The following is a 24,541-nucleotide window of genomic DNA, read 5'->3' as shown; positions in this document are numbered from 1 at the left end:
TCAGTTTCCAAGGGCCTGACACGTCTTCCATGTGAAACAGCACTTTACCTGCACTTCTCACAATGTGTAGCAGTGGATCAACGTGGTCTCCCCTACACTGGGGAAACGAAGCATAATCTGGGTGACCGCTTTGCAGAACATCCACATTCTGCCCACAGAAAAAACCCTGAGCTTCCAGTTGCCTGCTACTTTACCACCCCACCCTGTTCCCTGGCCAACATCTCTGTCTCAGGCTTGCTGCAGTGTTCCAGTGAAGCTCAGATCAAGCAGGAAGAACAGCACCTTGTTTTCCTCTTGGAGACCTTGCAGCCTTCTGGACTCAATATCGAGTTCAATAATTTTAGGGCCTGAACTCTGCCATGCCCTAGCCCCCTACCAGACACATCAGGCCTTGTTATCACAAACTGGCATTATACACTACCTATACAGTCTCACTCACAGCTATTCACCCTCCCAACCAGATCATTATCGACACCTTTGTCCAACTGCTCTCCTCTCTCTCTGGTCTTAATGCCTACCTATTGTTTACTCCTTACCTCCTCATCCCACCCTATCTTCTGCATATGAGCCAATATTTTCCTAGCTACCATCAGTTCAAAAGAAATAATCACTGGACCCGAAACGTTAACTTTGATTTCTCTGCAGAGATGCTGCCAGACCTGCTGAGCTTTTCCGGCAAGTTCTGTTTTAATTTCTAAAATATGGTTTGATGATACACCTATGAAGTCCCCTAAGGAGTGTTACTATTTTACAAAGACAGGACACAAATGCAAATCAGTTTCAGGCAGTATTATGTTCTCAATCAGATAATGATGTAAGGTGCTCTTGTGGGTCTGGGACTGAATTACAGCCGCAGGGGCTGGATCCTCGGTCTATTACAAACTGCAGTGAACATGTCATGGCAACAGGAATCATTCTGAAAACAGCTGGGGGTAGGACAGCAAGAGGGACTGAGTGATAACTCTTCCCCCCCCCCCACCCTCTCACCTTTTCCATGACCACTGACCAAGTGATAGTGACTATGGGTCACATACAGTGGTAGAAGCAAAATGTGAGGCTGTGAAATCCCAATTTTAGCAGCATGAAGAGGAAGGCTATTGGAGGAAATTTATTTAATAAACTTGCCAGGCAAGTATGAAGAGTGAAACTTGCTGTGCAGCATTAAACACAAACAATGATACCACTCGTATGTGCTGGCATCATGTTACTGTCAAGTCCAGACACGTCTGGAACAAAGCTTGTATTGTCCATGAGACATCAACATCACAAAGCAAGTTCCTCTCAACACTGTCCTCACTGATCACTCCCCAGGTCAGGCAGAGCGTGGGGCTACATACAGAGAAAAGGTGCCATGGGACCAATTTTCATGCTGACCTATAATTACCAATGACATTCAGCAAGGAGCAGTCTGGCTGACATTACTGGAGTGCTGTCAGGACAATGGCCTGGGACAGAGAGAGAAGCCATTGTTGTGGATATTGTTTTATTCTGACCAGTCCATGTGAAACTGGCTCTGCCTGAGCATAAACAGCAGCTGTACAAAGGCAAAGGAAAACTAATATATTACTGCCACAGTGACAGAAGATACAAGACTTAGGAACAGAAGTAATCCATTCAGCTCAATGAATCTTGGTGGTGGTGGTGGTGGTGGTGGGCATAACAATAATATCATTGAACTGTTAATCCAGAACCCCAGCTAAAATTTAGGAACATGGTCTTGAATCCCACCACAGCGGATGGTAAAATTTGAACAGAGTAAAAATCTGGAATTAAATACTAGCTTACAAAGAACAAGACAACAAAGGAACAGGCCCTTCGGCCCTCCGTACCTGCACCCCCACATTTTGCTCTTCCATTCTAAAACTGTCTTCACTTACAGGATCCACATCTGTTCCTATTCATGTATTGGTTCAGGTGTTTCTTGAATGCTGCTGTTGTGTCTGCTTCCAACACCACCTCCTCTGGCAGTGCGCTCCAGGCACTCACTTTTTGTGTGAAAAACTTACCTCACACATCTCTTTTAAACTCCCCTCTCGCACCTTGAATCTGCGCCTCCTAGTAATTGATCCTCCATCCTGGGAGAAAACCCCATTCACAATCTTATAGACTTCTATCAGGTTGCCTCTCAACCTCCTGCGTTCCAGTGAAAACAAACCCAGTCTATCCAACCTTTCTTCAGAGCGAAAATCCCCCAGACCAGGCAACATCCTGGTAAACCTTCTCTGTACCCTCTCCAAAGGATCCATATCCTTACAGTACTATGGCGACCAGAACTGTACACAATATTCCAAGTGTGGCCTAACTAAAGTTCTATAAAGCTGCAGCATAACTTGTCTATCCTTACACTCAAAGCCCCTTCTAATAAAGGCAAGCTTGCCGTAAGCCTTTTTTTACTACCTTATCTACCTACACTGACACCTTCAGTGATGTATGGACCTGTATCCCTCTGCATATCAGTACTCCTCAGGGTTCGGCCATTCACTGCAGAAATTCCACCTGCACTTGACCTTCCAAAATGCTTCACTTCACATTTGTCCAGATTAAATTTCACCTGCCATTTTTCTGCCCATGCCTCCACCTAATCTATATCCTGCTGTACCTCCTGACAATCCTCACTATCCATAACTCCAGCAACTTTTGTATCGTCTGCAAACGTACTAATTAGACCAGCACGTTTTTGTCCAAATCATTCATGTACATCACAAACAGTACAGATCCCTGTGGAACACCACTAGTCACAACCTTCCATTCCGAAAAGCATCCTTCCACTGCTCCCTCTCTCCGTTATGACTAAGCCAGTTCTGTATCCATCTTGCCAGCTCACCCCTGATACCATTTGACTTCACCTTTTTCGACCAATCTGTCGTGAGGGACCTTGTCAAAGGCTTTACTGAAGTCATTGTAGACAACACCAACCGCTTTGCCCTCATCAATCATCTTCATCACCTCCTTAAAAAAACTCGATCAAGTTGGTGAGGCACAACCTTCCCCGCACAAACCATGCTCTATGTCACTAAGAAGTCCATTTGCTTCTAAAGGTGCAGAGATCTTGTCCATGAGCATCTTTTCCAATAATTTCTGTACCACACCTGTGAGGCTCATAGGCCTGTGATTTCCTGAATTATCCCTGATCTAGCGTTGGTCATAGGCTGGAATTCTGTCGATTAACTCACCTCCTGCCCCCACCACCAATGCATTTTGACACAAAGCACAACTCAGGAGTGAGATGGAAAATGCCCCATTTGCCTGAATGGATGCAGCCAACAACACAAAACATTTTACACTGTCTCGGAAATTTGCCACTGAAGTATCCCATATGATTGGCACCCCATCCGCCACCTTCACCATTGATACAGTATACAGCATCTACAAGATGCACTGCAGCAACTCACCAAGCTCCATCAAAAATATCCTCTACACCGATGACCTCTACCACTGAAAAGGACAAAGGGCAGCACCTGAAAGCTCCCTCCAAATACCACCATCCTGACTTGGAACTATATTGCCATTCCTTCACTGCTGCTAGACCAAATGTCCTGGAATTACTTCCTGAGCAGTCCTCGGGGTAAGCCTGCCCTCCAGGGACTGCCCAAAATTCAAGAAGACAACTCAGCATCACCTTCTCCAGGGCAGTTCGAAATAGGTAAGAACTGCTGTCCTGGACCTTCATTCCCTGGGTGAATTTTTTTTAAAATGAGCATAAAGAAACAGATGAAAGGGGAATGTTTGTCTCACTGGCTATGGATTGGAAAATAAGGAGCTGAGTGGACCAAAGAGAGCAACTGCAGGTTGGCAGGTGAAATAGCAGAGACTTTCACATGGAAAGTATGAGGTCAGCAGGAAGACAATGAAGTGTGTCTCAATGAATGGGTATGTTCTATCAGAACAAGAGGAGAGTAACTGGAAACTAATGTGGATTTGTCAGCAGAGTGGGAGGTGAGGGACAATAAAGATGACAAGAGTAGTGTCAGAGTGGTTCCAAGGGTTGTACTTTCTTCTCTAAGTTACAAGGTCACCTGTCCAAGCCCGACTCAAGAGACCTGATCCTATAATCTTGGTTAAGATTCCATAGCAGCACTGACGGAGTCCAGTATTGTGAAACGAGCTGTCTATCAACTATATGTTAAATGGAGATCTTACTGCCTTCTCAGACAGATGTAAAAAAGATTCAGCTGCCAGCATTTCAAAGAGCAGCTGTGGGACACCCGCACCAACCAACCCCACTGCCCTGTGGCTGAACAATTCATCACCCCCTCCCACTCTGCCAAGGACACGCAGGTCCTGGGCCTCCTCCTTCACCAAACCCTAACCACCTGACGTCTGGAGGAAAAACACCTCAACTTGCACCTCAGGACCCTCCAACTCCATGGCATCAATGTGGATTTCCCCAGTTTCCTCATTTCCCCTGACCGCACCTTATCCCAGATCCAACCTTCCAACTCGGCACCGCCCTCATGACCTGTCCTACCTGCCAATCTCCCTTCCCACCTATCCACTCCACCCTCCTCTCTGACCGATCACCATTATCCCCACCTCCATCCACCTATTGCACTCTCAGCTACCTCCCACCCCAGGCCCAACCCCTCCCATTTATCTCTCCACTCCAGAGGCTCCCAGCCTCATTCCTAATGAAGGGCTCCGGCCCAAAACATTGATTCTCCTGCTCCTTGGATGCTGCCTGACTGACTGTGCTTTTCCAGCACCACTCTCTCGACTCTGATCTCCAGCACTCACTTTTGCCTCGCTGGGAGATTCTGCCTGGTGTCCTGACCAATATTTATTTCTTAACCAACAGCACTAAAACAGATTTTCTGGTAATTATCACATTGCTGTTTGAGGGAATTTGCTGCATACAAATCAGTTGGTGCATTTCCAACATTACAACAGGGACTACGCCTTGGGAGCACTTCACTGGTTGCAAAGCATAACATTATACAAGTGCTGTCTTAAAGCCAGTGTTGTTCATTCTTATTGCTGCAAGTGTGGGTGGACAACTAACATAAGTTGATGAATTAGAAGCATTTCCATTCTGGAACCCAGAAATCTGCCTTGGGAAAGCAACCAACATAATCAATGACCCTGGTTACACTCCCTTCCACACTCAGACAGAAGACATAAAAGTTTGAATATATGTACAAATACATTCAAGAACAGCTTCTTCCCCACTGTCATCAGATTTATGAACAGACCTCTCAAATATTAATGCTGACCTCTCTTTCTCTCTGCACCTTCGCTGCGGCTGTAACCCTGTATTCTGTACTCTGTTCTGCTACCCTGATGCACTCTGTATGGTACAATTTGCCTGTACAAAACATGCAACAATAATAAATCAATAAATCTGGGCTAACCTTTAACTATTTCTTCCAGTAATGCCTGTCCATCCATCTCAGATTAAACTGCCATTGTCCAGCCTTTCTCAACCTGATTGTTAGTTTTAAAGAAACCTGCTGGTTCTGTTTTGTGTTCAGACACGCCACATTAATTATATGACAACCCTCAAGTAAGAAACATGAATCCTTTTGGTTTAAAGGAGATTCTAACTCTAAGTCCCAGAGGTGTAAGGATTGTGTGATCTTCAGTGCAGAAGACAACAAATGCTGGAGATCACAGTGGGTCAGGCAGCATCCATGGAGAGAAAGCATGCTAACATTTCAAATCTCAATGAGTCTTCATCAGAGTTCATCTCTGATGAAGAGTCATCTAGACTTGATACGTTAGCTTGCTCTATGGATGCTGTCTGACCTGCTGTGATCTCCAGCATTTGTTGTTTCCAGTACAGATTCCAGTATCTGTAGCAATTTGCTCCTACTATGTGATCTTTGGTATTTGCTGAAGGATGTGTGGATCTGAGGCAAAGATTTGTAAAATATCCAAATGTATATGCATTTTAAATAAATCAATGATTTGGGCTTGAATTCCTTCATTGAAAGATCAGATTCTATCTTTTGATGTCAAGGTTTGGAGGATACAGAAGAGATTTATTATAAGGGTACCAGTGATAAGAGATGTTAATTTTCTCAAGGGTTTGCAGCAAGTGGGATTGCTCTTCTCAGACTAATGAAGGTCAAGTGAAGATTTAACAGGAGGTATTCATATTCAAAACAGTGCGGCATGGTGGCACAGTGGTTAGCACTGCTGCCTCACAGCGCCAGACACCCGGGTTCAATTCCCGCCTCAGGCGACTGACTGTGTGGAGTCTGCACGTTCTCCCCGTGTCTGCGTGGGTTTCCTCCGGGTGCTCCGGTTTCCTCCCACAGTCCAAAGATGTGCAGGTTAGGTGAATTGGCCATGCTAAATTGCCCGTAGTGTTAGGTAAGGGGTACATGTAGGGGTATGGGTGGATTGCGCTTTGGCGGGGCGGTGTGGACTTGTTGGGCCGAAGGGCCTGTTTCCACACTGTTAGTAATCTAATCTAATCTAATCTAAAAAAAAAGTACTGACAGCTTCTTTTCAGTGGCTGGACTGTTGGTAACCAGAGATTTAAGGTAATTGGCATAAAAAATGATGTTAATTTTTTTTAAAACACAAGGTTGTGATCTGGAATTCACTATATGAAAGGATGGCAAAGCCGATTTAATTACAGCTTTCAAGGTGGTGTAAAGATGTATTTCTTTATTTGTCAGTATTTTGACTGTGGACTGAAATGGGAAAAAGACTGTTTTAAAACCACGGACACTGGAAGGAATTGCTGCAACTCACTGAACCTCATTATAAATTGTATTTACATCACTGCTTTGTTTAAGCAGCAGTGGGAGGGGCTATTTGTAGTTGGGTCAGCACTGGAACGGACAGGTATACACTGAGGTTTGGTCAGTAACACATTGTTGTTTGGCTTTTGTGAGCAGCTGTGGATGACAAAAGCCTGACAACTACGATCGGATTGTGGGTGTGTACGATAGCTGAGTAACGTTCAGACTGCCGCAAAGCCAGATGGTGTGGCTTCCTCCCCAGCTAAGTAGCTAAGACAGTTTATTTTTCCCTCAACAATTGCTGTAAGCTATTGCCTTTAACCACTAACTAAGAGACTTTGCAGTTAATCAATTACTTATGCCTCCTGCAAAGTAGAAAAACCTGAAGCAGATTGAAGAACAGAACATACTGGCAAGCAAATGATCATTTCAGTGAACTCTGTGCACTGGCATCACTGAATTGCTTCCCCAGTTCTTCCACCCATAATACCAATTGTTTCCTCATGTGTGTGTATGTCGGGAGGTTTTAGAAAGGAGTTTACAGTTCACAGTTGTTTATCTGTAGTGAGAACATTTTATTCATAACAAATAGTGGTTTGTTAAATACAAAAGTCTAGATTAGAGTAGTGCTGGAAAAGCACAGCTGGTCAGGCAGCATCTGAGACTCTAATCTAGACTCTGATCTCCAGCATTTGCCCTGTTCAAAATCCTGGTCTGTGGTCTGGCTTTATTTGAGCAGTAAATTGGGGGCTTTACAGTGCATAGTTTGACTGTTGTGACAATTCTGGGAGTAGCAGAGCTTGGTTTCCAGTGCGATATCCAAGGGAGGTGAAATAGTGTGCAAGATAAATATGCAGGGCTGTGGGGAAAAAGCAGGGCAATGGAACTAATGGAACAGTTTTTTTTAGAAAAAGAACTGGCAATAAGCACACAATCAAATGACACCTCAACCACAACACTTCCAAATACCTCTGATTCTAAAAAAAGACTATTTCTGTGGCTTAGTTTACGACTTGGTTTATTTAATTCAAAATAATGAGTTTTATTGTGTGAATTGACCAAAGACACAAATAAATAGAATGTACCTTGAGACCTTAATTTACACACTTTGTTAAAAAATGTGGAGGTGTGTGGGAAGAGCCACACCTCACGAGAAATCATCTGAAATTGGTAACATCAAAATCCAAAAGAGTAAATAATGTTATTTAAAACAGGGTATGAAAATTTCCTTCTTACACCCTGACCAAAGGACGTCCCACAATTAACCAAAACCAAGCATCACAAACGATCGGAGAACCCATGGCAACTTTAATATTCCATCACCAAGATATTTCATCCACGTGCATATTAATATTAGTACACTCTGTCTTACTACTTTGTTGCAACTTGTGCTTTATACTTATCGTAAATAAATATTTCAGACTTATCCAATTAAATTTTCACCCAGCCCAGTCCACACGACTAATTTTTTCTCCCTTCCTTGCTATTAAACCAGAAAATAAAAGACTTACTGAGTGCACTCTGCAGCCTTTCCATTGTTCTGATACTCCACAATGCACTGAATTAATTGGTTGTTTTCATCAAGTAACTGAAACCAGACAATATTATTAGTTAGTGACACCTTCAAAGTTTAAAATCTCTCTCTTTTTATTTTTCTGTATTTTTCATTGCAGACTGAAATGAGAAAGACCAATTTTAAAATCATGGATGGCTAGAGAACTGTCCCAAGCTGGCACTCTGTGCTCTTCCAGCACCACTAATCCAGAATCTGGTTTCCAGCATCTGCAGTCATTGTTTTTAACTCATTAGAAGCACAGTTTACACATCTGTCTGTCTATGTGTGGTTGCAGACAATCTGAAGCCAGCATCTATGTGACTGGTTCTCAGAGAACTGAACAGTTTGGGGCTGTGAACAAGATACAGAAGAGAAATCATATCTGTACCAGCTCAGGACCTCTCTCTGTTCTCTGCATGCAAAGCCTGAAGAAAACCAGTTTAGATATTTTTAATCAACCTGTTCAGGTGTGTTAATGACACAGCTCTGGAGCAGGTGGGAGTTTAACTCAGGCTTCCTGGCCTAGAGGTAGGGGTACTACCACTGTGTTTACCAAAACCACTAGCTTCTCCTCAGCAGTACTGTCAGCTGTGACTGCTCATTGATAAGTCAGAGACTGCTGTGAGGTCAACCAGGCACCCTGTGCCTCCGATAAACCAGAGAAACCACCTGAAGATCAACTGAGAACCAGTATAAAAATCATAAAATAAGTGCAGGGGGTTGGGGGGGTGATGTTTATATGGGGATGAGTTTTAATTAGGAGAGTTTTATGCCAACATTTCATAATTTCTCACCTATAGCTACAGCCCAATTACCTGTAACAACCTGCAATTTTTGTTGAGCACAGAAGCCCAGTCTATGCTTTGTCAAGCTGGATCTAAAGTAGGTAAATTGGGGAAATTGGCATACTTTTAAAAATCTTTAACTTCTGTGAAACATCAGGAATAGCAGGGCTTGATATCCAGCACATGAACTGTAATAAAAGTAATCAAATTTTTACACAACAAAGAGCACAAATGGGGCAATCTCAATCCACTGCTAACTCCATCAGGACAGCTTCAATCAGGAAGCCTGCAAACTAGGTGAGTCTTGGTCAGTCATGAAGAACAATAAAACATACGATAATATTCCTCTGCATTCCTGAGCTAGGGAACAAACAAGTCAGGCAACGTTCCACACTGCAGTACGGGAAGCTGAGACAGTTTTAAGATGCATCACACAATTGGATCAGCTTCTTTTAATCAGTATTGTCTTTATGAATGAAAAGCTTACAATGAATTCCTTTTCAGTTGTAGCCACTATTCCTTTGTGAGAAAATATGACAGTCAATTTGGACATAGTAAGACCTAAAAATTGAGATGATGACTATCCAGTTCATATGGATTTTGGCAACAGCTTCAGAAGGAATGTTGACCACAGAATTTTTGTTTAAACTTCCATCTGAAGAGCTGGACAGTCCTTCGTTTTACCCGAAAGGCCTTTTCCTGTGTTACAGTAGAAACTAGAATGAAAGCGTGTACAAGATGATTAGGGGGTTAGATAGGGTTGACAGTGTGAACCTTTTCCCGCGTATGGAGTCGTGTATTACAAGGGGGCATAGCTTTAAATTAAAGGGGGGTAGATATAGGACTGAAGTTAGGGGTAGGTTCTTCACTCAGCGAGTCGTAAGTTCATGGAATGCCCTGCCAGTAGCAGTGGTGGACTCTCCCTCTTTATGGGCATTTAAGCGGGCATTGGATAGGTATATGGAGGATAGTGGGTTAGTATAGGTTAGGTGGGCTTGGATCGGCGCAACATCGAGGGCCAAAGGGCCTGTACTGCGCTGTATTCTTCTATGTTCTATGAAACCCCTATGCTTCTTCTAACTAATGGCCATGGGACTTTTTGTATTCACCTGAAGGGGGAAACAAGGCTTCAAGTTGATGTCTGATGTGAAAGGCGGCATCTCTGACAGTGTAGCACTCTTTCAGAACTGTACTGGCATTGTCTGCCTGAATTATGAGTTCAAGTTTCACAGTTGCAAGTCAAAACCCTGGAAAAGGCAGGAGGTCAAAGGGTCAGGTAGCACAAGCACATAGGGTTGACTGGTCTCTTTGTGCTATACAGTTGGGGTAGAGCTGATCAGGCTGTGTGCAGTATCCAATCTAACCTGTAAGGTCTCAGATATAATCCACTCTTTCCCATTCTGCAGTATTTTTATTCATTTGCAGGATATGCGTGTTGTCAACAAGGCTGGTATTTATCAGAGTCCCCAGTTGGCTTGAGATTCTTAATGAAATACAAAATTCGGGTGGGGGCGGGGGCAGGGGAGTCAGACTGGTTATTTCTGAAAACAAAAAGTGCTGGAGATCACAGTGGGTCAGGCAGCATCTGTGGAGAGGGAACAAGCTAATATGGAGTCTAGGTGACTCTTCATCAGAGCTGACATGGTGTGGAGGGGTCAGCATTTATGCTATAGTTGGGGAGAGGGGTCCCTGGGAAAGAAAGGGAGCTAATAGTGCAGGTTAAGTGAGAGGCTGTTTCCCCTGGATGGATAATATAGACATTAGGGTTATGATCTCAATTCGATAAAAGGTTTCAGATAGAAAATGAGAAGAAAATTCTCAAAGGGCTCAAAATACAAAAGGTGATGAATCTTTGGAACCCTCTACCCAAGAGAAGTATGGATACAGAGAAGTATTGATGATAGTTGATACTTTTTTAGGCACTCTTGACATCAAGGAACATTGGAATACCATGGGAAATTAAGCAATTTAGATCCATGCATTTATTCCATGACAGAACAGGCTCAGGAACTGCATGGTTTCACCTACTCCCGTTGCTTAAGATCAGGTGCATACAGCACAGCAGCTTTAATATGACTGAGCAGCTTGTTCACAGGTTACAGAGATCTGAGCAGCTATATTAAAATAACACACTGCATCAAGCCTGGTGGAAGAGGTCAGATTGTACACTCCCCAAAATTTCAATTTGTTTGGAAAGCAGCTTAAACTTTTCAGCCAGACTTGAGAAGCTTGTACATTCCAGTGAAAATGATGGAATAGCAGGAGAATCCAGACACTGGGGAGAAACAGGTAACTCAGAGTCAGACAGCACAGAAACAGGCCCTTCAGTCCAACTCGCCTGTGCTGGCCCGCTGACTGACCTGCTGCCGAGAGGGCGGGCGCACGAACCGGGTAAATATTTTGAGTCGCCGCCGGTGGAGCGGGACAGAGTGAGTGCGGGCGGGTGAGCGGATCAAACCGCCCCCAAAATACAAACATTAACAACATCCAACTGAAACAGAAACAAAACAACATGGAAACCAGCTGGAACCGAGCCCGGCCCGGCCCGGCCCGGCCTCCCTCTCCGCGGCTTCAGGGACACGCCCGGGATCCGCACAACAACCGGAGCCGCGGCTTCACGAGGCCTCCCGCCCGCCCCGCGGGGCCCGGATCCCGGATCCCAGGCCTCAGGCCCCGCCCGGTTCCCGGCCCCAGAGCCCGGGCCCACCTTCTGGATGGTCGCCTGGTTAATCTCGCACTTGCCCCGCAGTCTCTGCGGCACGAACACCACCGACATCCCGCGGAGGAGGGCCCGGCCCCCGGGGCGTCTCTCACACACACTCCCTCCCTCCCCCCTCTCTCTCACACTCCCTCCCTCCTTCTCCCTGTCCCTCTTCTCTCCCTCACTCACACTCTCCGCATCTCCCCGCCCCTCCTCTCTCCCTCACACACTCCCTCTCTCCTTCCCCCGTCTCTCCCTCTCACACACACTCCCTCTCTCCTTCCCCGTCTCTCTCTCACACACACTCCCTCTCTCCTTCCCCGTCTCTCTCTCACACACACTCCCTCTCTCCTTCCCCGTCTCTCTCTCTCTCACACACTCCCTCTCTCCTTCCCCGTCTCTCTCTCACACACACTCCCTCTCTCCTTCCCCGTCTCTCTCTCTCTCACACACTCCCTCTCTCCTTCCCCCGTCTCTCTCTCTCTGTCACACACACTCCCTCTCTCCTTCCCCCGTCTCTCCCTCTCTCTCTCTCACACTCCCTCTCTCCTTCCCCCGTCTCTCCCTCTCTCACACACACTCCCTCTCTCCTTCTCCCGTCTCTCTCTCTCTCTCTCACACACTCCCTCCCTCCTTCCCCCGTCTCTGTCTCTCCCTCACACACTCCCTCCCTCCTTCCCCCGTCTCTGTCTCTCCCTCACACACTCCCTCCCTCCTTCCCCCGTCTCTGTCTCTCCCTCTCTCTCTCACACTCCCTCCCTCCTTCCCCCTTCTCTGTCTCTCCCTCTCTCTCACACACTCCCTCCCTCCTTCCCCCGTCTCTGTCTCTCTCTCTCCCTCTCCCTCTCTCCCTCTCTTTCTCTCCCTCCCTCTCTCTCTCTCATGCACTCCCTCCTTCCTTCACCCAGAGGATTGTAAGTCTATGGAATTCCCTGCCCAGTGAAGTAGTTGCCCTATGTCAGCAAATGTTTTTAAAGCTAAGGTAGATTTTTTGTTAACAATGATGGAATTAAGGGATTCGGTGAGAGCACGGGTAAGTGGATCTGAGTCCACAAATAGATCAGCCATGATCTTATTGAAAGGGCCAGATGGCCTGCTCCTGCTCCTAGTTCTTATATTCTAACAATGTTGGGGCAATGATGCAGCCCTGCTGGATACTGATCCGAACGTGGAACGAGTCAGTGGTGGAGCCATTTATCCTTGCCACAGCTTCCACGTTGTCGTGGAGCAGGTGAAGGATGGGGACAAACTTCATCATACAACCTAAGTAGAGAAGGACGCTCCATAATGCTTCCTGGTTGATGGCGTCAAAGACTTTTGTATGGTTGAAAAAAGGTACTTTACAGGGTTAGGTTCTTTTTTCTGCATTTCTACTGCAGCTGTCGCACAGTGAAAATCATGTCTGTTTGCAACTCCATGGTCAAAGGCCACACTGCGATTCTGGGAGGAGTTCCTCAGCCACAGGGAGGAGATGGTTGAGGAGGACTTTGGTGATAACCTTTCCAGGAGTTGGCAGTAGGGAGATTCCCTTGTAGTTACCCTTGTTTTGAAAATGCTCATGACTGTGGCATCTTCAAGCTTTCCCTGGAAGCTCTCCTCCTTCCAGATAAAGCAGACAAGGGTGTGTTGCTGCAGCAGGAGCTGTTTGCCTTTATACTTCAGTGCCTCAGTGGGGATACTGTCTGAGACAGATTGGTCAAGGCTAGAGTAGAATTCCTCCTTGTCCCCAGCTGCTGCACCAATCTTTGGTGCATATGCACTGAATACCGGGACATTCTGGATCCCAGCAAGGGGGAGACTGAGTGTCATGAGGTGTTCACTTATTCTGCAGGGGGGAGTCTCTGTGTTGGTTCACCTGTGATGGTGATGCTGATTCCATGGATGTGGGCCTCTACTTCAGCCTTGCCTTTCTAATGGTGTAGCCCCCACTTTGCTCTCTGAGTTGACCTTCCCCTGCCCCACCGCCCCACCCCTATCCTCACCAGGTTTCAGTCAGGGCGGTGATGTCAGAATTGTAGCACCTGAGTTCTCGAGCAATGATGGTGGTGTGGCATTCCAGTCTGTCACTGCTGGGACTGTCCATAACAGCCATGAACTTCTAACTCCTGAACTTCATCTTGAAGATATGGAAGGTGCCTGTGTGAGCACAGGCTGGTCGTATTATCACTGGACTGTAAATCCAGAAATCCAAACTAATGTTCTGGGGACCCCAGTGTGAATCTTGCTACACTATGCCAATAAACATCTGGAATTAAGGGTCTAATAATGACCAGGAGTCCATTATCGAAAAGACCCACTTGGTTCACTAAATGACCTTTAGGGAAGGAAACTGCTATTCTTACCTGATCTGGCCTACATATGACTCCAGACCCACAGCAATATGGTTGACTCTTAGCTCCACGCTGGGCAATTAGGGTTGGGCAGTAAATGCTGGTCAAGCCAGTGACACCCTCATTCGTGAATGAATTAAAAAACCCAGAGTGAGCAGTTAGTTTGCTTTAGTGTTTGAGTGCACAGGAGTATGGTACTCAGGCTAGAATTGCAGTTCAGCCACATTTGGAGTATTGTGTGCTGTTCTGACCACCACACTATAGGAAGAATGTGGAGACTTTGGAGAGGGTGCAAAAAAAGTTTACCAGGACGTTAATTGGATTGGAGTGCATTGGCTTTAAGGAGAGGTTGGACAAACTTTGATTGTATTCGCCAGAGTGTTGGAGGCTGAGGGGTTCCTGATAGAACATAGAACAATACAGTGCAGTACAGGCCCTTCGGCACTCGATGTTGCTCTGATCTGTGAAGTCAATCTGAAGCCCATCTAACCTACACTTTACATTTTCATCCATATATTTATCCAATGACCATTTAAATGCCCTTAAAGTTGGTGAGTCTACTACTGTTCCACACCCTTACTACTCTGAGTAAAGAACCTACCTCTGACATCTGTCCTAGATCTATCACCCCTCAGTTTACCGCCATGTCCCCTCCTGCTAGCTATCAACATCAGAGGAAAACGGCTCTCACTGCCCACCCTAGCTCATCCTCTGATCATCCTGTATGCCTCTTTTAAGTCACCTCTTAACCTTTTTCTCTCCAACGAAAACAGCCTCAAGTCCCTCAGCCTTTCCTCATAGAACCTTCCCTCCATACCAGGCAACATCCTAGTAAATCTCCTCTGCACCCTTTCCAATGCTTCCACGTCCTTCCCATAATGTGGCGACCACAGCTATATGCTATACTCCAAATGTGGCTGCACCAGAGTTTTGTACATCTGCAGCATGATTCCATGGCTCTGAAACTCAATCCCTTGACCAATAAAAGCTAACACACCATACACCTTCTTAACAACTCTATCAACCTGGGTGGCCACTTTCAGGATCGGTGCACATGGACACTGAGATCCCTCTGCGCATCCACAATATCAAGAAGCTTACCCATAGCCCAGTATTCTGTATTCCTTAGTGGGTTTTGAGATGATTTGTAGCTCAGGTTGAGGTTCTGGATGTAGGTTTGCTCGCTGAGCTGGAAGGTTTGTTTTCAGATGTTTCGTCACCTTACTGGGTAATGTCATCAGTGAGCATCTAGTGAAGCATTGGTGTTTGTGACCCGCTTTCTATTTACGTGTTCAGGTTTCGAGAAAGCGGGTCACGAACACCAGTGCTTCACCTCGAGGCTCACTGATGATGTTACCAAGTACAGTGACAAAACGTCTGAAAGTGAATCTTCTAGCTCAGCAAGCAAACTTACATCCACTCTGTATTCCTGTTACTCTTTTCAGAGTTAATCACCTCACACTTCTCCACATGAAACTCCATTTGCCATCTCTCAGCCCAGTTCTGCAGCTTATCCTTGTCCCTCTGTAACCTGCAACATCCTTCAGCACTATCCACAACTTGACTAACCCATCCTTCTATGCCGTTATTTACAGAGGAACCTCATTTATCCGAATTTCAGATTATCCGAAGAAATCTCAACGTCCCAACAGAAACATAACATCAAGGAGGTGTTTCAATACTGATCATGTCTTTTGTTTACAATGATTAAAAATGAACTTGGCTTACTGAAATGCTGCTGAGAACAGTCCTGGACATCGATGGGAGCCTTGGCACCGTCTCCAAATGACTGACCTCCAGCCCACGCTCTCCCCACACGGACCGGGGCAGGGTTGGACGGGGCAGACGGGCAGGATGTTGGAGGGGAGTGGGGGCTCGTGCATGGTGTGCTGCTACTTAGTTTCCCGAACGGGGAGTGGACATAGCAAGTGCTCGCTATGTCAATCCCACTGAACTGACTGGGGGTGGCAAGTGGGTGGGAGGCTTCAGCAATGCGGCAGGTCCCTTACACACAACTGTGTCTCTGCTCAGAAACAAACCCTGAGACAGAGAGGGGGAGCAAGGCAGGTAGAGCAAGGAAAAAGGAAACTTAAGAAAACTCCAAGCCACAGAGGAGAGGCATTGAAATAATTATCCAAATAATCAATTATCCGAATGAAATAGTGCCTGCCCATCTTATTTGGATAATTGAGGTTCCTCTGTATAAAAATGACAAACAACAGTGGACCCAAAACAGATCCTCATGTTACACCACTAGTAACTGAACTCCAGAATGAACATTTCCCATCAACCACCACTCTCTGTCTTCTTTCAGTGAGCCAACTTCTGATCCAAACAGCTAAATGACCCTCAATCCCAAGCCTCTGTATTTTGTGCAATAGCCTACCATGGGGAATATTATCAAATGCCTTACTGAAATCTATGAGGTAAAAACAATGACTGCAGATGCTGGAAACCAGATTCTGGATCAGTGGTGCTGGAAGAGCACAGCAATTCAGGCAGCATCCGAGGACAGGCAAAATCAACGTTTCGGGCAAAAGCCCTTCATCAGGAATAAAGGCAGAGAGCCTGAAGTGTGGAGAGATAAGCTAGAGGAGGGTGGGGGTGGGGAGAGAGTGGCATAGAGTACAATAGGTCAGTGGGGAAGGAGATGAAGGTGATAGGTCAGGGAGGAGAGGGTGGAGTGGATAGGTGGAAAAGGAGCTGGGCAGGTCGGACAAGTCCGGACAGGTCAGGGGATCGAGTTGCTGGAGGTTAGAAGCTAGGATGAGGTGGGGGAAGGGGAAATGAGGAAACTGTTGAAATCCACATTGATGCCCTGGGGTTGAAGTGTTCCGAGGCGGAAGATGAGGCGTTCTTCCTCCAGGCGTCTGGTGGTGAGGAAGCGGCGGTGGAGGAGGCCCAGCACCTCCATATCCTCGGCAGAGTGGGAGGGGGAGTTGAAATGTTGAGCCACTGGGCGATTTGGTTGATTGGTGCGGGTGTCTCTGAGATGTTCCCTAAAGCGCTCTGCTAGGAGGCGCCCAGTCTCCCCAATGTAGAGGAGACCGCATCGGGAGCAACGGATACAATAGATGATATTAGTGGATGTGCAGGTAAAACTTTGATGGATGTGGAAAGCTCCTTTGGGGCCTTGGATAGAGGTGAGGGAGGAGGTGTGGGCGCAGGTTTTACAGTTCCTGCGGTGGCAGGGGAAAGTGCCAGGATGGGAGGGTGGGTCGTAGGGGGGCGTGGACCTGACCAGGTAGTCACGGAGGGAACGGTCTTTGCGGAAGGCGGAGAGGGGTGGGGAGGGAAATATATCCCTGGTGGTGGGGTCTGTTTGGAGGTGGCGGAAATGTCGGTGGATGATTTGGTTTATGCGAAGGTTGGTAGGGTGGAAGGTGAGCACCAGGGGCGTTCTGTCCTTGTTGCGGTTGGAGGGGTTGGGTCTGAGGCGGAGGTGCAGGATGTGGATGAGATGCTTTGGAGGGCATCTTTAACCACGTGGGAAGGGAAATTGCGGTCTCTAAAGAAGGAGGCCATCTGGTGTGTTCTATGGTGGAACCGCTCCTCCTGGGAGCAGATACGGCGGAGGCGGAGGAATTGGGAATACGGGATGGCATTTTTGCAAGAGGTAGGGTGGGAAGAGGTGTAATCCAGGTAGCTGTGGGAGTCGGTGGGTTTGTAGAAGATGTCAGTGTCAAGTCGGTCGTCACTGATGGAGATGGAGAGGTCCAGGAAGGGGAGGGAGGTGTCAGAGATGGTCCAGGTAAATTTAAGGTCAGGGTGGAATGTGTTGGTGAAGTTGATGAATTGCTCAACCTCCTCGCGGGAGCACGAGGTGGCGCTAATGCAGTCATCAATGTAGCGGAGGAAGAAGTGGGGAGTGGTGCCGGTGTAATTACGGAAGATCAACTGCTCTACGTAGCCAACAAAGAGACAGGCATAGCTGGGGCCCATACGTGTGCCCATGGCTACCCCTTTGGTCTGGAGGAAGTGGGAGGATTCAAAGGAGAAATTGTTAAGGGTGAGGACCAGTTCGGCCAAACGAATGAGAGTGTCGGTGGAGGGGTACTGTTGGGAACGTCTGGAGAGGAAAAAACGGAGGGCTTGGAGGCCCTGGTCATGGCGGATGGAGGTGTAGAGGGATTGGATATCCATGGTGAAGATGAGGCGTTGGGGGCCGGGGAAACGGAAGTCTTGGAGGAGGTGGAGGGCGTGGGTGGTGTCTCGAACGTATGTGGGGAGTTCCTGGACTAGGGGGGATAGGACAGTGTCGAGGTAGGTAGAGATGAGTTCAGTGGGGCAGGAGCATGCTGAGACAATGGGTCGGCCAGGGTGGTCAGGCTTGTGGATCTTGGGAAGGAGGTAGAACCGGGCAGTGCGGGGTTCCCGGACTATGAGGTTGGAAGCTGTGGGTGGGAGATCTCCTGAGGTGATGAGGTTCTGTATGGTCTGGGAGATGATGGTTTGGTGATGGGGGGTGGGGTCATGGTCAAGGGGGCGGTAGGAAGAGGTGTCCTCGAGTTGGCGTTTGGCTTCAGCGATGTAGAGGTCAGTGCGCCAGACTACCACTGCGCCCCCTTTGTCCGCTGGCTTGATGGTGAGGTCAGGATTGGAGCAGAGGGATTGGAGGGCTGCGCGTTGTGAGGGTGAGAGGTTGGAGTGGGGGAAGGGGGTCGACAGGTTGAGGCGGTTAATGTCCCGGCGGCAGTTGGAAATGAAGAGGTCGAGGGCAGGTAATAGGCCAGTGCGGGGTGTCCAGGTGGATGCAGTGTGTTGGAGGTGGGCGAAGGGGTCCTCGGAAGGTGGGCGGGAGTCCTGATTATGAAAGTAAGCTCGGAGGCGGAGGCGACGGAAGAATTGTTTGATGTCACGGCGTGTATTAAATTCATTGATGCGTGGACGGAGGGGGACGAAGGTGAGTCCTTTGCTGAGGACTGATCGTTCGTCCTCAGTGAGGGGGAGGTCTGGGGGGATGGTGAAAACTCGGCAGGGCTGGGAGCTGGTGTGGGTGTAGAGCTGGGAGTGGGGTCGGAGCCAGTACCTGGAGTGGGTGTGATGGTGGGGGGAATGGGGGTAGAGTCATGAGCAGGGGTAGTGTTCCCCTCGGGGTTCTGGGGGGTGGGGATAGTGACAGTGGGGTCTGCGGGGGGCGTGTCAGCAGAATGCAGGTGAGTGGCGCTGGTGGGGGCGGAAGCGGTGGCAGGCACGGCAGTAGGGGTGGCGGAAGTCACTGAGGGTGTGGCATCGGCGATGATGTGAGGGCCGGAAGTGGCTGTGGGAGTGGCCATGATGGGGGCAGAAGTGACATCATCAATCAGCGTGGGGGTGGTAGCTGCATCAGCAACATGGCTAATGGTGTTTCCGAGGCCAGGGGAATCTTCTGGAATGTTTGAGGAGCGCTGGTTATGGAGCTGGATAGATAAAAGTTTGTTGTACTTACAGTTTTTGATGTTTGAGATGGAATTGAAAAACTGTGTGTTGAGAGTATGAATTCTCCTGAGGATGTAGTACAGAGTGGGTCCTTTGCAATTCTGAGAGAGTGTGGCCCTCAGCTGAGGCAGGGCAGACTGTAGAGAGGTTAGGTACCGGCGCATTGCTGCAAGCGTGGAGCGGAGGATCTTGATGGAGAACCGTTGCTGGTGTTTTTGAATCTGTAATCTGTACTGTTTGTCCTGTTCGGGTCCGAACTCTGCTGGTTTAAAGGTGGTCCGGAGTCTGTGTGGGGTGAGTTGGTTACGGAGACAGGCACTGAGGAAGCAAATGTGGCTGTGATAGCGAGTTTGTTTCAGGACATGGTTGAAGAGCTTCAGGGCTGAGGAAATGACCTGGGAGTTGCAGTGAGAGAGAGACTCCCTGAGATTCTTGTAGAGAGAGGAGGAAAACTTCTTCAAGGCAGGCATCCTTGCAAGAGGATTCGCAGTAGGATTAAAATCAACGAGGTAAAAACAATGACTGCAGATGCTGGAAACCAGATTCTGGATCAGTGGTGCTGGAAGAGCACAGCAATTCAGGCAGCATCCGAGGACAGGCAAAATCGACGTTTCGGGCAAAAGCCCTTCATCAGGAATAAAGGCAGAGAGCCTGAAGTGTGGAGAGATACGCTAGAGGAGGGTGGGGGTGGGGAGAGAGTGGCATAGAGTACAATAGGTCAGTGGGGAAGGAGATGAAGGTGATAGGTCAGGGAGGAGAGGGTGGAGTGGATAGGTGGAAAAGGAGCTGGGCAGGTCGGACAAGTCCGGACAGGTCAGGGAATCGAGTTGCTGGAGGTTAGAAGCTAGGATGAGGTGGGGGAAGGGGAAATGAGGAAACTGTTGAAATCCACATTGATGCCCTGGGGTTGACGTGTTCCAAGGCGGAAGATGAGGCGTTCTTCCTCCAGGCGTCTGGTGGTGAGGGAGCGGCGGTGGAGGAGGCCCAGCACCTCCATATCCTCGGCAGAGTGGGAGGGGGAGTTGAAATGTTGAGCCACTGGGCGATTTGGTTGATTGGTGCGGGTGTCTCTGAGATGTTCCCTAAAGCGCTCTGCTAGGAGGCGCCCAGTCTCCCCAATGTAGAGGAGACCGCATCGGGAGCAACGGATACAACAGATGATATTAGTGGATGTGCAGGTAAAACTTTGATGGATGTGGAAAGCTCCTTTGGGGCCGTGGATAGAGGTGAGGGAGGAGGTGTGGGCGCAGGTTTTACAGTTCCTGCGGTGGCAGGGGAAAGTGCCAGGATGGGAGGGTGGGTCGTAGGGGGCGTGGACCTGACCAGGTAGTCACGGAGGGAACGGTCTTTGCGGAAGGCGGAGAGGGGTGGGGAGGGAAATATATCCCTGGTGGTGGGGTCTGTTTGGAGGTGGCGGAAATGTCGGTGGATGATTTGGTTTATGCAAAGGTTGGTAGGGTGGAAGGTGAGCACCAGGGGCGTTCTGTCCTTGTTGCGGTTGGAGGGGTTGGGTCTGAGGGCGGAGGTGCGGGATATAGCACATCAACCGCTTTACCTTCATCCACCTGTTTAATCACTATCTCAATAAGGTTTGAAGCATGACCTACCCTTCACAAAACCATGCAGACTATCCCTAATCAACTTATTCCTCTCCTGATGATTATAAATCCTAACTCTTCCAACCTTTTCCAACACTTTACCCACAAACTAAGTAAGACTCATTGGTCTATAATTACCAGGGTTATCTCTACTCCCCTTGTTTAACATGGGAACAACATTTGCTATCCTCCAGTCTTCTGGCACTATTCCTGTAGATAATGACGACATAAAGATCAAAGCCAAAGGCTCTACAATCTCCTCCCTGGCTTCCCAGAATGACATACCTATAGAAAGCTTTAGGGTTTTCCTTGATCCTATCTGTCAATGACTTCTCATGTCCCCTCCTGGCTCTTCTTAGCTCTTTCTTAAGGTCCTTCCTGGCTAACTTGTAACACTCAAGCATTCGAACCGAGCCTCCATGTCTCATCTTTACATAAGCCTTCTTTGTCTTGACAAGAGCTCCGTCTTTAGTAAACCATGGTTCCCTCATGCAACTACTTCCTCCCTGCCTGACAGGTACGTACTTGTCAAGGACATAGTGTATAACATAAGAGGCATGGGATAGGATGCATTGTCAAAGTCTCTTGCTAAGGGAAGAAATATCAAATTCTAGGGACCATAGTTTTAAGGCAAGGGGAAGGAAAGTTTAAAAATGTGCAAGGCAAGCTTTTATGCCGAGAGTAGAGGCAGGTGCCCAGAATACACTGCCAGGGAAGGTGGTAGAAACAGATCTGATTGCAACATTTAAGAAACATTTAGATACACCTGAACAGGCAATGAAAAGTGGAATAGAGACAGTGTGCAGGCAGATAGGATTAGTTTAGAATGGCATCATGGTCAGCACAGACACAGTGAGATGAAGGGCTACTTCCTGTTCTATATTCTATCTGTAATTACTACTGTGAAATGCATGCTGTGCTTAACTCTGCCGCATACCAATTCTGGTCCCAAGAAATCTTGACTATATCAATTCAGATTGAAGATCATCTCTAAGAAGCGCAAGTCATCACAGGCATCCTAAGAAGTGACCACTGCAGGACACAACTCATAAAGACAATTGAAGATCGTATATGCTGCACAGGGAATGGAACTGATTTCCAGGCTCACTACACTCAGAATATAGCTCTGCTCAAAGTCCTAAATGGCTTACTCTGTATCCTTAGCCTGACACCCATGGCTCTAGAATCCCTGCCATTGGGAATGTCCTCCCTGTATCCTGTTCCATCCTATTAGAATTTCTGACCAGCAAGTCTGATCAGTGGTAGGGAATCATATGGTGAAAATTCTTAATAATTCATCTCCATGCTTTGTCTGAGGGAGGTCAGACCTGACAAATCTCATTGGATTTCAGTAAGGGCTTAAACAGGTCCCACCTGGGAAACTCAAAAACCTAGGTAAAAACAATGACTGCAGATGCTGGAAACCAGCATCTAGATTAAAGTGGTGCTGGAAAAGCACAGCAGTTCAGGCAGCATCCGAGGAACCCTGCCCCCCTCTCCACCCTTCTGCCTCTCGTCCTGATGAAGGGCTTTTGCCCAAAATGTCGATTTTCCTGCTCCTCGGATGCTGCCTGAACTGCTGTGCTTTTCCAGCACCACTCTAATCTAAACTCAAAAACCTGAAAGCTCAAGGGATCCTCAATAGCTGGCAAGGTGGATCCAAACGTTTGAAAGGTAACTAAGAGGCAATGTTTTCATGCAGAGCGTGGTGTGTTTGGATTGAGCTGCCAGAGGAAGTGGAGGAAGGTGTACAATTACAACATTTAAAAGGCATTTGGATGGGTACATGAAAAGCAAAGGTTTAGTGAGATATGGGCCAAATGCTAGCAAATGGGACTAGATTTAGGATATAAGCATGGATGAATTAGACCAAAGAGTTTGTTTCCATGCTGTACATCACTATGACTCTATAATTGTGAAGTCCAGAACCAGAGGTCACAGTTGAAGGATATGGGAAGGCTATTTAGGATTAAGATGAGGAGAAATTTCTTTACACAGAGTGATAAGCCTGTGGAAGTCTCTGCCACAGAAAATGGTTGAGCCCAAAACATTGAATGTATCCTAAGAGCAGTTCTTGGGGGGAAAGGGAGATGGGAAGAGCACTGAAGTGGATTATCAGTCATGACCATATTGTATGGTCAATCAGTTTCAAATGGGCCAAGTGGCCACCTTGTGTTCCTAATTTTTGTTTGTGTTGAAAGATAAACACAGGAAATTAATGTTGATCATTGAGAATGGGTCTCCATTTGAAATATTCAATTTGCTTAAATTCTCAACATTTGGGATTTCCCTCAACTACTCTTGGGATGGTAGTTAAGGTGAGAAACTTCAAACTTACTTGGATGAATGCTTAATGTCGTAGAATTGAATTGTCACGTGTACCAAGGCACAGTGAAAAGCTTCGTCTTGCAAGCAATACAGGCAGATCACAAAGGCCATGTGCCAAATTTGGCAAGTCGTATTAATATAGATTTAGCTTTTTCTTAATGCAGACTCAATGGGCCAAAGGCCTCTTCTGCACCATCTGTTCTATGCTCATTCCAATCCATTACTGAGCCCTTGTCAAACAGTCACCAAGACTACTGGTTCTCAGAGCACAGGACTTGGCTCATTGAAAATTTTTATTAATTTTGTAATTCTTTTGAAGTTGCTGAAGGGGTTTTAAGGTTAGGTTGAGTTTCTGGTCACTCCTCTCATTTGTAATTTGTGGAATCTTACTATGAGCAAATAAAGCTGTTGTGTTCACCTACACACAGCAGTTCAGTGAAGAATTATGAAGAGGTGTAGCATAAAGCCTGCCTTTTTTTTGATGTCTAAAATAGGAAGCAACTCCTTCATTAGGAAAACTAGCATCAGGTTCCAATTTGGAGGCTGACATTACTAGCTGAACAAATAAAATCATTCAGAACCTCATGACCTAAAATATGGTAAGGCTCTATAACTCACTCCTAAGAATATGAAAACAGATGTAAGGGAATTGGGAGAAAGATGGGGATGGGTTCAAAAGCAACTTGCTGCAAGTTATGATCTCAAATGTGCTGCCTAATAAGGAAGTGGTTGTACCAGATTCATTGCAACTTTCAAAATGGATCTGATAAATACTTTGGGAAAGAAATGCTTGCAAGGCTATGGGTAAGGTAACAAGCTCAACTAGTCTCTTTTCTGTGCTACATGATTCTACGATGAGATCAAGAACTATAGTAGACAGCAAAGGTGGTTACCTCATTGTACAATGGGATCTTAAACAAATGGACCAAGGAGTCGCAGATGAAATTTAGATAAATGTGAAGTGCTGCATTTGGAAAGGCAAATCAGGGCAGCACTTAATGGTAAGATCCTGGGGAGTGTCTTGGAATTCAGGTTGATAATTCCTTGAATGTAGAGTCACAGGTAGATTGGGTAGTGAAGATGTTTGCTATGCTGGTCTTTCTTCATCAATGCATTGAGTAGAAGGGTTGGGAGGCC

The 24,541-nt window shown here is 47.0% G+C and overlaps 1 protein-coding gene across 1 annotated transcript in view; it reads right to left on the bottom strand.

Moving 5' to 3' along the window:
- The window catches only part of LOC122558195 (calcium-responsive transactivator-like), a 42,987-nt gene extending 31,112 nt beyond the window's left edge, over positions 1-11,875 (bottom strand). Inside the window, exons 1-2 of the mRNA XM_043706515.2 lie at positions 11,737-11,875; positions 8,201-8,277 (exon numbers count right to left, since the gene is read on the bottom strand). Coding sequence (XP_043562450.1) covers positions 8,201-8,277; positions 11,737-11,805 — 146 coding nt within the window. The 5' untranslated portion in view covers positions 11,806-11,875. The remainder of the gene's footprint in view (positions 1-8,200; positions 8,278-11,736) is intronic.
- Positions 11,876-24,541: the final 12,666 nt, after the last annotated feature.

Source organism: Chiloscyllium plagiosum, unplaced genomic scaffold (genome assembly GCF_037043375.1).
Source record: "Chiloscyllium plagiosum isolate Xiang-an unplaced genomic scaffold, Cpla_swu_hap1 HiC_scaffold_17, whole genome shotgun sequence".
Classification (NCBI taxonomy): domain Eukaryota; kingdom Metazoa; phylum Chordata; class Chondrichthyes; order Orectolobiformes; family Hemiscylliidae; genus Chiloscyllium; species Chiloscyllium plagiosum.
Note: the sequence above shows the minus strand (reverse complement) of the source record. Positions and strands in the feature narration are given on the sequence as shown.